This window comes from Peromyscus californicus, unplaced genomic scaffold (assembly GCF_007827085.1).
Source record: "Peromyscus californicus insignis strain IS unplaced genomic scaffold, ASM782708v3 Scaffold_17__1_contigs__length_78620276, whole genome shotgun sequence".
Classification (NCBI taxonomy): domain Eukaryota; kingdom Metazoa; phylum Chordata; class Mammalia; order Rodentia; family Cricetidae; genus Peromyscus; species Peromyscus californicus.
In genome coordinates this window covers 31,430,915-31,445,608 of record NW_026294469.1, presented here as the reverse complement: position 1 = coordinate 31,445,608, position 14,694 = coordinate 31,430,915, and the positions used below count along the sequence as shown (strand labels likewise).

General features: G+C 44.5%; 1 protein-coding gene across 1 annotated transcript; it reads left to right on the top strand.

The window, feature by feature from the left end:
• The first annotated feature begins 635 nt into the window (after positions 1 to 635).
• Grxcr2 (glutaredoxin and cysteine rich domain containing 2) lies at positions 636 to 14,147 on the top strand. Its single transcript, XM_052741441.1, has 3 exons — positions 636 to 991; positions 7,073 to 7,300; positions 12,776 to 14,147. Exons 1-3 carry the CDS (start codon positions 656 to 658, stop codon positions 12,956 to 12,958), a joined length of 747 nt encoding a protein of 248 aa, XP_052597401.1. The 5' UTR covers positions 636 to 655; the 3' UTR covers positions 12,959 to 14,147.
• The last annotated feature ends 547 nt before the right edge of the window (positions 14,148 to 14,694 follow it).

Sequence of the window (14,694 nt, the reverse complement as noted above, 5' to 3'; positions counted from 1 at the left end):
TGGAGGTGAGAAGAGGGTGTCAGAACTCCTGGAACTGGAGTTACAAATGGTTATCAGTCACTATATGGGTGCTGGGAACCAAACCCAGGTTCTTTGGAAGAGCTGAGAGTCAGTTGCTCAGCTTCTGGACCCTTTGATTCTTCCTCTTCTAAGAAGAAACCCCAAGAAACTGCTTTGCATCCTGAGCCTGATAAGACACGGAAAAACTGGGGGCCAGGCATGGTTTTAGAGGCACATGGACAGGTTCTTGAACCTCCTCACTAGATTATAGTTGTTTTGGTAATGATAACAAGGTGATTGATAATTGATCAGGGTCTAATCTTCACAGAGTTGGTACTTGATCATTGTAATAAATGTATTCACCCCCAGAGTAAGAAAAGCCGGAACTTGAGTGAAGTTGGGGGTACGCTTGAGACTAGGAAGAAGCCTCACTTTGTCCTCTGTTCCAGCCACTCCACATAGCCACGATCACCTGCCTTTTCAGGAGGTCTATCAATATTTAATGTGTGGGTGTCAGTTGCTGTAATTGAGCGTTCTCCAGAAACAACTTGAATTAATCATATGCACGAGGAGAGAAAATAAAATGCCCTTTCCTCAGAGCCTCGTTCCACTGGCTACTGGGAAGCCTGGAGACCGCAGCGAGAACTTTCTGCTGATGGAGGACCCCGAAAAGAAACTGAATCAGAAGGGCGACGACAAACCCAGAAAAGTACGATTTAAAATCTCCTCTTCCTACAGTGGCCGAGTGTTGAAGCAGGTGTTCGAGGATGGGCAGGAATTAGAGTCACCCAAAGAGGAATACCCTCACAGTTTTCTCCAGGAAGCCCTTGAACCAATGGATGGGGTTTATGGGTCAGGGGAAGCCCCTAAGCCCCAGCTATACTCCCCTAAGTTGACGGCTCAGAGGATCAGCGTGTTCAGGGATGGCAGTGCCTACGCTCTGGCGGGGAGCCAGCCTCTGTTCAATGACTACAAGGCGAATGACCATAAGGTTGGTATTGTGTGAGGTTACGGGCTCACAGGGTAGGCTCCTTGAAATACGTCTAGCAAAATGCCCAAGTGCTTCAGGTACGCATCTCGCTCAAGTTCAGTTACCGGCCAGAGCTGTAGGTTCCTCAAATGGGGAGCTGTTATTAGAATAATATGTTTTTTTGGACAGAATAGGTTGACTACTATTGCAAAGTGTACCGAGCATAAGCAATGTTCAAATTCCATCCAGGGTAACACACTGTAATTGGGTCTTTGGCTGAGTTTCCTCTGTGTGTAAATTAAATAGAGGTGCCGTGGTTTTCAGGTTGCCAGCCTGTCGTTTTAGAGAATTATGCAGCAGTAGGTCATTTCATTTCCTGAAAGAATTGAATATTTGAAGGTACCCATTTTGCTCCAGCCAATTATTCTTCTGTATTTTATCCGTGTCTTTTTTTTTCCTCCTTATCACCTTCCTACTGCCTGCTTTTTAAAATTGTCGCTCTATTTATTTGGTTTTACCTTCTCGGTGCTCATTAATACGAGCGCTGGGTAGCTGGAATCATGGGAAGAAATGGTGAGACGCAAATCAAACAGGGGAAGTGTTTCTTGGGGAAGAAATTTGAACTAATAGTTCAATGACGCAAGCTCCTCCTGCGGGTTTCCTTAGTGTCTCTGGCAGGGATAACCAGAAGCTCCCGCAGGATTCTATTTTAAGCTAAAACAAAATAGGAAATACTCAATGATTTCCAGAATCTTAGGAGATGGCTTTGTGCTCTTGGCCGTGGAAGTGTGAATGCTGTTTCTCTTAAGGAGTACATAAAATTATGTAATGTATCTAAGTTATTAATGGTAACTAAACCATGATACGTCCTCATCTTGGAAGTGTTTTTTCAGATAATTATTTTAAATCATTTTTATTGTTCATTTCCTAAGAAAATAGGTACATGTTTTGGACTTGTTGATATTGGCAAAAAGATAATTGTAATATCCACAGGTATCAAAACTAATAGCAGGTTTCATTTTTGTATGAAGAAGTTGAGAGTGAAAATCCCTTATGTTAGTGGAATGTTTTATGTGTTATAAAGTGCTGCCATGGGTTGTCTTCTTCTGACCATCATGTTCTCTATTTACTGCATTCTCAAGGGGAAAAGACAAGGTATGATCATTTCTATTTTGTGAAGGAGGAAAATTATGTGCCAAGTTGATTAAAGGTCACACATCATATAGAGAATCTAAGGTGTTGAGTCAGAGTAGGAATCTGGATCCCCTGGTTTTCCATACTTTAATCTCTATGGCATGTTCCTTTTTAACAAACAAGTTCATTACATAGTAATAATGATGATGATGTTGGTGATACTTGTTATTTACTTGTGTCCTAAGTACTTAGCTATGCTTTGTGCTTACAATAGTCCTTTGTAACGGTATCTTATTTGGAAGTTGAGATTTAATAAAGCCATAGTTCATACCAGTCATGATAATTTATAACTCATATGCCAACTTTGGCACATGTAAGAATGATTTGACATAAATTTGCAAAACCAGATTAGAACACAAATATTCCAGAGGACATGTTGAAAGTTGGATTCCTTTTTAGTTTCATTATGCCTTGCTTTCTCTGTTGTTCTACCAATGACCACATCCCACTGTCATCAAGCTCTGAATGTGACAGGGACCATGATGGACCTGTGCAGCCTACCAACTGAAACAATTCAGGATCGTATTCATGAACAACAAGGAAACAAAAGCTGGGGCTTCATGACTTGCCAACAGCAGATGGAGCTGTAAATTACCCCTCCTACATGCTGCCTATGATAGCGTGATGGGTTGCAGTTAAGTGCAGTGATTCACTTAAGCGTTTGGAACTCAGATATCTGTACACCACTATTCACAGGAATTCACAATCAATTAAAGGTGGAAACAACTTACACGTTCATCAGTTGATGAATGGCTACACAAGAAGTGGTACAAATACATAATGGAATATTACAACACCTTAGGAAATTTGATGTGCTTCAACATGGAGGAAGCATGAGCACATTAGGCTAAATGAAATAAGTCATGCACACTCGGGAAAACCTGTACCATTGCAGCTACATGATGTACTTATGGCACAAGCCAATGGAGAACAAAAAGTAGATGGTGGTTGTCAGGCTAGGGGTAGAGAAGAAGGTGTTGCTGGTTATGGATTCAGCATTTCAGTTTGGGGAGATAAAGTTCTGAAGATAAATGTTGTACAACAATGTGAAGACCAGGGAACTCTACACTCATAAATGGCTAAAATAGAAAACTGTATGTTACGGGTTATTTTACTCTAATTGTAATAATAAAAACAAATCATGGGCTCTGGTGTCTGTCAAAGTTCAGTACTACCCACTTCCTGTGTGAATTCGGACAAACTCACTTTGTTGAGCCCCAGTGTCATCATCTTGGCCTGAGAATAATAGGCATGCCTTCTTAGGAGGGCCATTAGGATGATTAAAATAGATAATTCCTGCAAAGTGCCTGGCACCCTATATATGTTTAGCAAATGGTTCCTACTATTGTAGTGATGAACAAGTTCTTAAGGAAATGTTGAGTCTACCTTGTATTTTATGTGATGGGTAGGAAAGGTGATGCTAGATAATAAAAATACATTACATTAAGGAATCAAAACTCACTGAAATGTGTAGAGTTCATGAAATTGTGGACAGGGAAAGGAAGGGAGGTAACATTTACTGAACACCCAGTTTATATGTATTAAATGATCTCATACTTAAATGTTTCAATGAGAAAGAAATTTTCAAATTGGGCAAACAGACATTTACATGTTAAAATAACCTGTACATGTAACATAGTCATCACATAACATTTGAATAAAATTAGAATTGGGTTTCCCTGACTTCAAAGCCCATTAAATTTCTAGTATCTAACAGGACTTCTCTGCATTCGCTGGTGTCTGGATAACTGTCTCTAGGCATGTGGCTACAGAAACCAGCATGGGTACAGATACTTTCCCATGTAAACTGCCATTCTAGACTATATGCAAAAAGCTAAAAGGTTCTTGACTCCATCTGGTCCTCTGTACCACAAGAGTGGGTTTTCCTCACAGGCAGCTCGATGTAACCAGACCTTGTAAAGTTCAGTTACACCTAGAGAGTTTGCTCAGACACAGGGGGAATCTGGCTGGCAAGAGGACTGAAATTAAACACACATTCAGAATGATCGAGACCCTTCGTCTTTGAAGTAAAAACATTTGCTGTCTTAGATGTTGACCGGTTTAGGGGCAGGGAATAGAAGCAGGTGATCATCCATTCTTTGAGCACATTAAGAGTTTAGTCTTCAAGAGAAGAAGCTGAAAGAAAAGAGCCCTAGATGTGAGGAAACTTCCTGGTAACTGAACCTTTTGGCTGTTACAGGAAGTAGAAACAGAACCTTTCAAAAGTACCACCACCCTTATCTCCCGATGCCAGAAACTGATAGTCCAGAGTGTGAAATGGGAATCCAGTGTGCATAAAACAATAGGAAATGGAATCTGCTACAGGATCCCTTGAAGAGGGAGAAAAGAGGGCCAGACATGAAGCCTGTGGCTTAAGTAATCATTGAAAACCCCATGGCTGTTTCCAGGAGTCTGCATGCTGACATCTTCCTCGTGTTAGAGTCCAACTGAATACTTTAAGTATGAGAGTGTTGAACTGTGGCATCATTTAAGTAGACTGGGTTTATACAATTTTAGAGTCAGGAAAAATATTCCATGCTGGGGTGTTTGGCTGTACAGCATGAGTGTGCATACATTATTGAAAAATTGTTTTTAATAACAACAGTGATGACGCCCACACTTGCATATTATCAAAAGCTTTTGCACACCCCATTTTACTGTATCTTTCATATCACCCCCAGAAGGTGATATCATCCTTAGTACTAGAGTAAAAATATATAATCATGGGAATAAGGCCATCACAGAAGTCAGGAAGGGCCCTAGAGCTTGGTGTCTTAAGCATTAACCCTTTGCTGGGGGTCGAGACAGGGTCTTTCTGTGTAGCCTTGGTTGTCCTGGAACTGTGGCCTCAGACTCACAGAAATCCACCTGCCTCTGCTTCCAGAGTGTTGGGATTAAAGGGCATGCACCACCATGCCCAGCTAGCATTAACCCTTAAATTATTGAGCTTGACAATGTTGGATGCCCCCAAGTAGGGAGAATGGATAATGTGTGGCAGGACCCAGGAGTTTCAGCACATCTGTGTACTACCAGTGTGGAAGTACTTTTGCATTTAAGGAACTAGCGTGTCTGTGCAAGTGCCTACCAGCTGGATGTCAAGACACAAGCAGATGATCAAAACGGAGTGCATCAGAGTGCGTGACTGTCCTGCATCTTGTAACTAGTAGACATCAGATCTGGACTCCAAGGATGTTTCCTTCCCAGCTGTGTAGCTGGACAGAACTGTGTGTTCCTGGTCAAGTGGTTCCTGAGCATTTACTCTTCTGGTTGTCTTTCCCTCTCCTGTTCCTCCTCCTCCTCCTCTTCTTCCTCCTCTCCACTTTCTCCTTCTCTTTCCTCCTCTGCATCCTGGACTCTCTGAACCCAAGGCCTCACACATGCTAGGCCAGCTCTCTGCCACTAAGCTACATCTACAATCTTACATCTCTGTCCTCCATCCAGCTTTTTTAGTGTACTATATAGCATTGCCCCCTTTCCCCCCTCCATGAGCAAAGCATTAGATAACACATAGTAAAACCATGGAAGGAGACATTAGCTATTAACGATGATTGTTTGGAAGCTTATTGACATAAAATAGTCCATATTATTTGAATAACAAAAGTGGATTATGACAGGGTATATTTACTGACATATCTGTTGTGATTTGATACATATGATATATAGAGATATATGTGGGAAGAAAGGAATGCTTGTGAATAGTGCAGTATAGGTGTTAAGAATATGGGAGTTTGAAGCCAGGCGGTGGTGGCACATGCCTTTAACCCCAGCACTCAGAAGGCAGAGCCAGGCAGATCTCTGTGAGTTCAAGGCCAGCCTGGTCTACAGAGCGAGATCCAGGACAGGCACCAAAACTACACAGAGAAATCCTGTTTCCAAAAACCAAAAACCAAAAAAAAAAAAATATATATGGGAGTTTGGAAAACAGGCATGGTGGTACATGCCTTTAATCCCAGCACTTGCGAGCAGATGCAAGTGGATCTTTATGAGTTTGAGGGCAGCCTGGTTTGCAGAGTGAGTTTCAGGCACCAAGGCTATAGAGTGAGACCCCATCTAAAGAAAGAAGGAAGGAAAGAGATAAAGGAAGAAAGGAAGTGAAGAATATGGGCGTTAGGGACTGGAGAGTTGGCTCAGTGGTTAAAAGCACCAGCGGCACCAAGTTCATTTCCCAGCACCCACATGGTGCTCATAACTCCAGTTCTAGGGGATCCAATGTCCTCATCTGACCTCTGCAGGCAACAAGCATGTATGAGGTGCACACACATATATCTAAGCAAAACACTCATACACATAAAATAAAAAGAATGAATCTAAAATTAAAAAAAGAAAGATATTAGGTTTGAATCTCAGCCACAGTTTCCAAGTCACTCTGTCACCTTAGTGAGGTCCTTGACGCCACTGAGACTTACTCCTCACTTGTAGAGGGTGGATAGCATAGCATTTACTTCACATGGATGTTTGGTAGAGAAGTGATGTCAGTAAAATGCTTAGCATGATGTCTGGCACACAAATAGTGTTCAGTAAGTGGTACGAGCTAGTGTTATTTATGCATAGACAAATGGAGAAATATTTGTATAGGACTAAAGAGTCCCTTTGCCTGTGCCCAGCTCTGCACTGGCTGTCCTGGGGTGTCCTGGCTGTTCTGGTGGGACCAGAAGCTCTGGATTCTGACCTCTACAGTCCTGCCCTCCGAGTGGTTCAAACTTCCTTGGTTCTCATCCTCACAAGAAGGAAAATGACTCTTCTTACTTTTAGAAAGAATAAATGAACCTTAAAAGGAAGCCTTGGGTGGGATGAGTCACAGGTTGGATGAGTACAAAGCCCTTCTCTCCTGCCTCTTGGACAGGGCATTGGGCAGGTTCTGCAACCCTGAGTTTGGTGACTGCTGACGCTCACTCTCTGTTTCTCTAGCCTCCACCTATTATAGACTTTGGGAAGATAATCATCTATACAAACAACCTGAAAATCATCCGAACCCCGATGGACAAAAGGGACTTCATGAGGAAAATCCTCCAGAAGGAAGAGGTTGCGGAGGAAGAGGCTCTGATGAGCACAGGAGAAAATGATGGCGACAGGGAGCAAAATGACAGTCCCCTGCTGGAGACCGAAGGCACATTTCTCCACAATCAGCACACACAGGTGTGTCAGCGCCTCTGATCGCCCCAGGCTGGCCTGCAGCAATAGCCTGCAGACTGCTCTGCTTCTGCAATACCTCCCGAAACATTTTTGAACAACAACACTTACAATATTTGTTGAAGTGTGAGGGGGTTTTAAAGTCTATGGGCTTGTAATGGCATAGTCTTAATATAAATTCGCATTTATACTATATTACATATTATTATAGTCATGCTTATAAATTCCTATTTTAAATATTTGTAATTTTTTGGATGACTTCTTTTCATATCTGATTAGGAATCTGTTGCTTTGGTGAACTTATGAACACTGGGTTTCAGAGATGGAAAAAAAATCAGCTCTGTTCTATTTTATTTATTTTTCTGAGAAAGGGTCTACAGCTCAAGCTGGCCTCAGACTCCCAACATAGCTAAGGATGATCTTGTCCTTTACATCTGCCTCTAGAGTGCTGGAATTACAGATATGTGTGCCACTGCACTAGGTTCATATGGTGCTGGACATTGAACCCAGGGCTTCCTGCATGCTGGGCAAGCACTCTACCAATTGACCTACATCCCCAGCCCCAGCTCTGCCTTTTCTTGTGGACTGCAATATACTGAATCTTTGCAATATGCTGAAAGTAAACAGTTGAGCCACATGTTGCTGCCAGCACTCCAGGGTTCCTTGGATGCAAACTTTGCTTCTGTGGGACTCACTCTAGTATCCCATGAGTTGAACTGGAAAATGGAAGAAGGGCTTTGGGGGACCTGAATGATGTCCCTGCTCTGGGAGGACTGAGGTGAAGAGAACAGAAAAGTCATGGCCAGTTTTGAGTGATGACCTTAGGCCAAGGTGCCAAGTCTCTCTGCTCTCATTTCTCTACCTTACATGGCTGCCTAACTCTCCACATTGCCTTTTAAAATCTATCATCTCTCTTCCTCTCCTGCTCCATCCCCACCACCAGATAGAACATAAGCCCCTTGGACTTCAGAAAAAGGTTCCTGAAGTTTGGTTCACATCCACACTTTGAGCTGATTTCACACCCAAATGCCGTGCTTTTGAAATGAGAATCTCTGTTTCCGTCACTCCCTTCCTAGCCCTTCTGCCCCTCAGAGCTTTCGATGGTGTTCATTCTATTGCTTGTGATAAAACCAAATCTCTTCATGTGTTTTAGAAAGCCCCGGGTTGCCTGGCCAGTGCTGGCCTCTCTGGTTTTATCTGGCACACATTTCTTGTGCCCTTGCTCCCTCTCCTCTTTCCACTGTCCATCTGTCCATCTGTCCATCTGTCCACCTCTCATAGGTTCTTTCCACTCTTTTGCCAGAGGCAGGTCCCCTCTTCACGCCCCCCACCCCAGGTCTTGCATCCTTTTGCCTTTAGTTCCTGATATCTTGATAGCTCCCATGAGGATAACACACTCAGAATAAACCCATCAGAACTTGTACGCCTCTTCACAGTTGCAACTTTACTTTCATTTTTGTGATTATGTGATTAAGATCGACTCACACTTACCAGGATTTGATCTCCGCAAAGGCAGAAGCTGTATTCATGTTGGATGCAACACTGCAGTTCTCACGTTAAAAAAAAAAAAAAAAAAGCCTGGTATATAACTGATGTTCAGTCAATATTGTCTGTGTGTGGAAAACATAATGGGATTTGGAACCAAGCATTAGCTGGTAACAAATACCCCACTATTGCTTTCCTTGTCTTCGGCAAGAAGTATGTAGAACCTAGCATGCCAGCAGATGACAACCTGAACATTGTGAACATCACCTTTCGTCTTTATACATGAATTCCGTTATTTCTCCTATTGTGTTTTAACATGGAGGGACTCCACACACACACACACACACACACACACACACACACACACACACACACACACACACACACACAGAAGAGAGTAAGAAATAGGAAGGTGCAGAGCACCCCATAGCCCTGAAAGAAAAGCAACGGCAGGCTCCATTCCATGTGACAATTACCTTTCAATTCAATTTGGAGGAATCCAGATCTTCTTTTTCTGTAGCGCTGTGAACGAGGGCACAGTTGTGTGGCAGAAGGTTGCCGGGAAAGGTTACGCTTTCCTTGTCTGTCCTTTAAACTCCGTTTTAAATTACTATTTGTTTGTTCAATCCCTGGTGTAATGCATGCCCAGACAAGTTTTATTCTAAAGGAGAGGGTCAAAGAACATCAAGGAGACCCTTCTGGCTAAGAGACACTTTGCTCTGCTATATGCAACTGGGAAGAGAGAACCTGATGAAACGGTAGAGCAAGGCGGAAAGCCGGGCCACCTTGAACCTCTGTGGACTCCAAAAGCAAAGGAGAAGAATAATGGAGTCGAGCCTCAGCAAAATGTGCAGGGGGAGGATTCTGGCTCTGTGCTCGGTGAGATTGTAACCGTAAACCTCTGGGTACTTTAATGCTTCATGCAGCGATCTCATCTTTGAGATCGTAAGATAAGATAATAACAGCAATAGCTACTGGTTGCTGAAGGTCCAAGAGAGCCAGCTACTATTCTCAGTGTCTGTCCATGCAATAGTTCCTTTCATTCCCGTGAAGACCTCTTGGAGCATGTCTTACTCTGCACCTGGGGAAACGGAGGCTCAGAGAGATCAGTAACTCGCCAGAGGTCACTAGAGACAGCAGTCAAATTAGGTCCACGTGCCAATGTCATGATCACAGCCACTTTGCTCTGCAGACTCTGGCTTTGTGCTGGTCACTGTCTTCAGAGCTGTGCAAGCCTGTGTGTCTGAAGGGAGCACAGAAGCACCTTTATCTTAGTCATACAGTGACATACCAGAGTAGGAAGTGAACTGAGAGGATCTGCTAGGCTCTTGAGCCTAAACTATATGCAACTGTGTTTTATTCCTGGAGTTAAATATTTTGAGAAGAATTTTAAGAAGAGGATTCCTCTGATTCTTGTGCCTGCACTTAGGGCTCTCTTCCTTCTGTTGGGTTGCCTTGTCCAGCCTCAGCGTGGTAGTTTTTGTTTTATCTTTTATTTCATTTTGTCATGTTTGGTTGTTATTTCTTAGAAGCCTGTTCTTTTCTGAGGAGAGACAGAAGGGAGTGGATCCAGACAGAAGTGGAGGTGGGGAGGAACTGGGGGGAGCAGAGGGAGGGAACACTGTAATCAGGATATACTGTGTGAGAAAGAAAATCATCTATCTTCTTTCTTTTTTTTTTTTCTTTTATTTTGGTTTTTCAAGACAGGGTTTCTCTGTGTAGTCTTGGATGTCCTGGAACTCCCAGAGATTCACCTGCCTCTGCCTCCCAAGTGCTGGGATTAAAGGCGTGTGCCACTCCCACCTGACTAATAATCTATTTTCAATAAAAGGAAAAAAGCAAAAAGGGGGCTTCTCACACATGGTTATGTTTGTTTACTGGAAGGTGAACATGCGAAGAAATATTGTGCCAGGCACTGCTCTAAATGTGACTCTGGATGTCTGGGAGGTGAGGATGAAGCAGCTGGGAAGCTTCCTGTCATGGACTCAGGAAGGCTCAGCGACTCAGGGGGTAGCCCTGCGTGGGGCTCCTGAAAGGCGAGAGTGGGTGGATAAGTCTGGTTAGAAGGAACTGAACAGCTGACATCTGGAATGGGCAGGGCTGTGTAGACATGCCTCAGGACAAGAGCCTGAGGCTCTGTGAAAGAAGAGAGGTTTAGATAAAAAAAAAATTATTTTAGATCTGCTGAGGTTACTCTTGCTGTATCAGGAGGTTTTATCAGGAGGGCAAGTATTTGTTAAGAGGGTTTGCCAAGTTGTTTTCCCTGAGATGGTCAGGATGATAGGCAACTCAATTGACTTGAATGGAGAAAGTGTCTCACAAGAAGGGGTAAATTTGTATTTGGAGTTGGTGTACCGGGGCTAGGAACTCGGGTGTGGGAGAACCTGAGACGGGTGAGAAAGGATGTTTAGAAGCTGAACCGGACAGGCTCGTTAGTAAGTTGGCCTGGCGTCAGTCTGGTCTGCAGCCTGCTCCTCGGGAGATTCAGTTTATAAAGAGTGTGAAATTGCTGATTTCTGTGAGATGTCTCAGACATATTGTCTCAAGACATAGCCGAGGGGCATTTTCTGGAGACAGGAGACGGTTGGCTGGTTTTATGGGGAGCTTAGGATATGTAAGAGGACAGGACACTGTGTTTGCACGTGCTGCCTTGCTTAAATATTCCAGGACTCAGAGGGTGGGCATTACCAGTCCTGTTTTATAGGTGGAGGGACAGGGTAGGAGAGGCTGAGCGAAGGGTCCCGCTGTGCTGCCTTCATCAGACATCAGCCTCCGCATTCTAGTCCATTGACTCCACAGCCAAAGCTTTTCTTTTTACTGAGAATTTCAAACACACATATAATATGTTCTGTTTTTTTCTCTTTTGATATAGGGTCTCACTGTGTAGCTCTGGCTGGCCTGGAACATGTTATGTAGAACAGGCTGGCCTTGAACTCTTACGTAGCTGCCTGTTTTTTCCCTCCTGAGCTCTGGGAATTAAAGGCGTGTGTTACTATGCCTATCCATATGTAAAGTGTTTTGATCTAATCCCCTCCCCATTCCCCACCCTCCAACCCCTCCCCTCAACTTTCCCTCCTTATTTCACAACCTTTCTCTCTTAAAGAAAAAACTCTGAGTCGACTTAGTGCTACCTGTAAGTGTACAGGTGTGGGACCATCTACCTGAACACAGGTCGCCTTTCAAGAGCCGAATCCCTGAAGAAAATTGGCTCTTCTTTCCCCAGCAGCCAGTAACTTCTCACGTAGGAGTGGGACTTCACGAGCCTTTACCCTGCCATTGCAGACGAGGGCTTTTCATCATTGGGCCTTCCACAGCTCTCAAAGAGAATAAAATATTAGAAGAACTCAGAGCTAATTCATTCACTCACCCTGCCTGCCAATTGCGGAAAACATCCCTTCTTGAACACCTGGTAGTGTCCACATAATCCGAGGAGGGGATTATGTGGACAGTCCGAGGAGCTTGGAGTCCGGTGCTCAGTTCCAAAGGATCAAAACCTGCCTGGTCTTCTTCCAGGCCATGTGTCTGACACTGCCAGGTAGCTTCTCCCTAGGGCATTTTCCTACCACACTCGGGTGATGGTATGCACTGGACTCTTGTGAGGGTGCCTTGAACGAGACTCAGGAAAGCCTTGGGGGAAGGAAGCTCCTGGTTTCTTTGAGCACCTCCTGAGATTTGTTACACTGTCTGTCAGGATGCAAAGTCATGTCTTCCCTTTGTGGAGCTTGTATCAGTTGGGAACAAGGGTGATCAAGAGCAGAGAGTTGAAGAAGGCCAGATGTGGTGGCAGAAGATGTTGCGCTCATGATGTTCATCTGAGAAATCCTCTCTGATGAAATTGCCATTCTGTATCCTGGCCATTTCCCTCATTCGCATTGATGGGAGAAACATTTTCTGCAATTCTGCTCCGGTCTTTGCCAAGACCTAGCACTGTTCTGATCTCTGAAAACGGTGGGCTTGAGCCACTGGTCTAACTGGAGCCTGGCTTGTCTCTTGCAGGATGGGTTGGTCCCTGAGGACAACTGTCTCCACTGCCAGGGGTCCGGCATCGCCACCTGCTCTCTGTGCCATGGCAGCAAGTTCTCAATGCTGGCTAACAGGTTCAAGGAGTCCTACCGAGCCCTCAGGTGCCCTGCCTGCAACGAGAACGGCCTGCAGCCTTGCCGAATTTGCAGCCCGTAGTTAGTCTGCAGCCCTGGTTTTCACATCTGCTTTCATTGCACTCTCACATGCTACTCCTAATAAACCGTCCCTCTTCCTCCTGTTTCTCTCAGAAAGGGAGCCGCGGCAGCTGCAGTCGCTCCAACCACTGGCAAATCTCAAATCATTTGATGGCATTTTGTGGAGCCGGTAGCACCTCTGCATGGGTCTAAGTAACAGGGGCACTTTTGAATTAGAATCTGCTTTGGAACTGGATCTAAAATTATCCTTCCAGGAACACGTGCGTGCGTGCCTCTCATTTGATTTAGCTCAGTCTTCCCCTTGCACCAGTGAACAAATAAATAAATGTACCCTTCAGGCAGCAGGTTGAAGTCATTTTCCGGGCTGGGAGTTATTTTGCAAAAATAATGTGGTGAGAAAGGAATCAAGAAGTGGATTTCCAATGAACCAGATTCTTGTTGCTCATAATGCAATGAAATTGTCATTGGTCAAATTGAATTTCTAATGAAGCAGAAGAGGGGAGGTACAGCCGACACTGGTGGTCCTGGTCCTGGCAGGCCTCTGCCAGCAAAATAGCATGCTCATCCCAGAGACCGTGAGCTGAGGAGGCCCTCTTTCTGTAGCTGCTCCTAAGTGGCAGAGTGCTCTGGCACAGGCTAGGCAGGCAGGTAGATGCACTCCCACTCAGGTGGGGATGATACATGATATTTTTGTGTGCCTCTACCTGGTGAGGTTATAAGCCACGCCAAACCTATTTGTGATAAATTTGGTGCTCAAGCACGTATTTGTGATAAAAATTCTGCCAGCTCCTTAGTAAATTACCAAATACACAGGTCTATTTCAGGACTACGATCTAGCCAGCGTCTCTTTAAAACGGACAGCAGGTGTTCTGTGCTGATCTAAGGAAACTCTAAGAGAAAAACCAAGAGGGCTGATAGACATTGTGTTTCTACCGCCCACGCATGCGCATGTGAAGGGTGACTCTTCCCTCTTAAAGACGGTTATTAAGTTTTAAAACCACGCTTGTTGATGAACTTTTGTAGCTTGCACACCCACTCTCCACACTCAGAGAGAATGACACCGAAATCCGTTACCTAGCGAGACTGGCGGCTTATCTCCGATAATAGTTCTGACTTCGTAGCTTAGTGATTCTTCAAGGTTTGTCATTCTCTTAGACTCTGTTAAATCAACGGTGGGTTGCACGTGGACGATATGAATACTTCTAATAAAAAGATGCAGACGCCCTTGGAGGCCACGAGGCTCTTGTCTGCTTCCTTATTTCCCCCGTGAGTCCTTTGTGTCTGGTGTCACTGTTTCCTGCCTCCCTGCGTGCTTCTTACAGCTGCTCACCTTTCTGCCTTACACACACGCACACACACACGCGCACACACACACACACACACACACACACACGCACGCACGCACACACACACACGCACGCACGCACGCACACACACACACACACGCACGCACGCACGCACGCACGCACACACACACACACACACACACACACACACACACGGCAGTATCGTAGGTGCTTGAGGCCTCAGATGACCCAAAGACACCAGGCCTTTGGCATCTTGTGGGTCTTACAGTTTAAGTGGAGACAGATGTGCAAACAGGTAGTTCAAGTGTAGTGTGCAGTGTAGCTTTACTAGGATGGACTAATTGCAGGGTGGGATCAATGTCTTTGGAGTATAAGAAGGATACATTGTTAGCCTTAGTGGGTTGTTCTTTCTTTTGGTGCTGAGGATTGA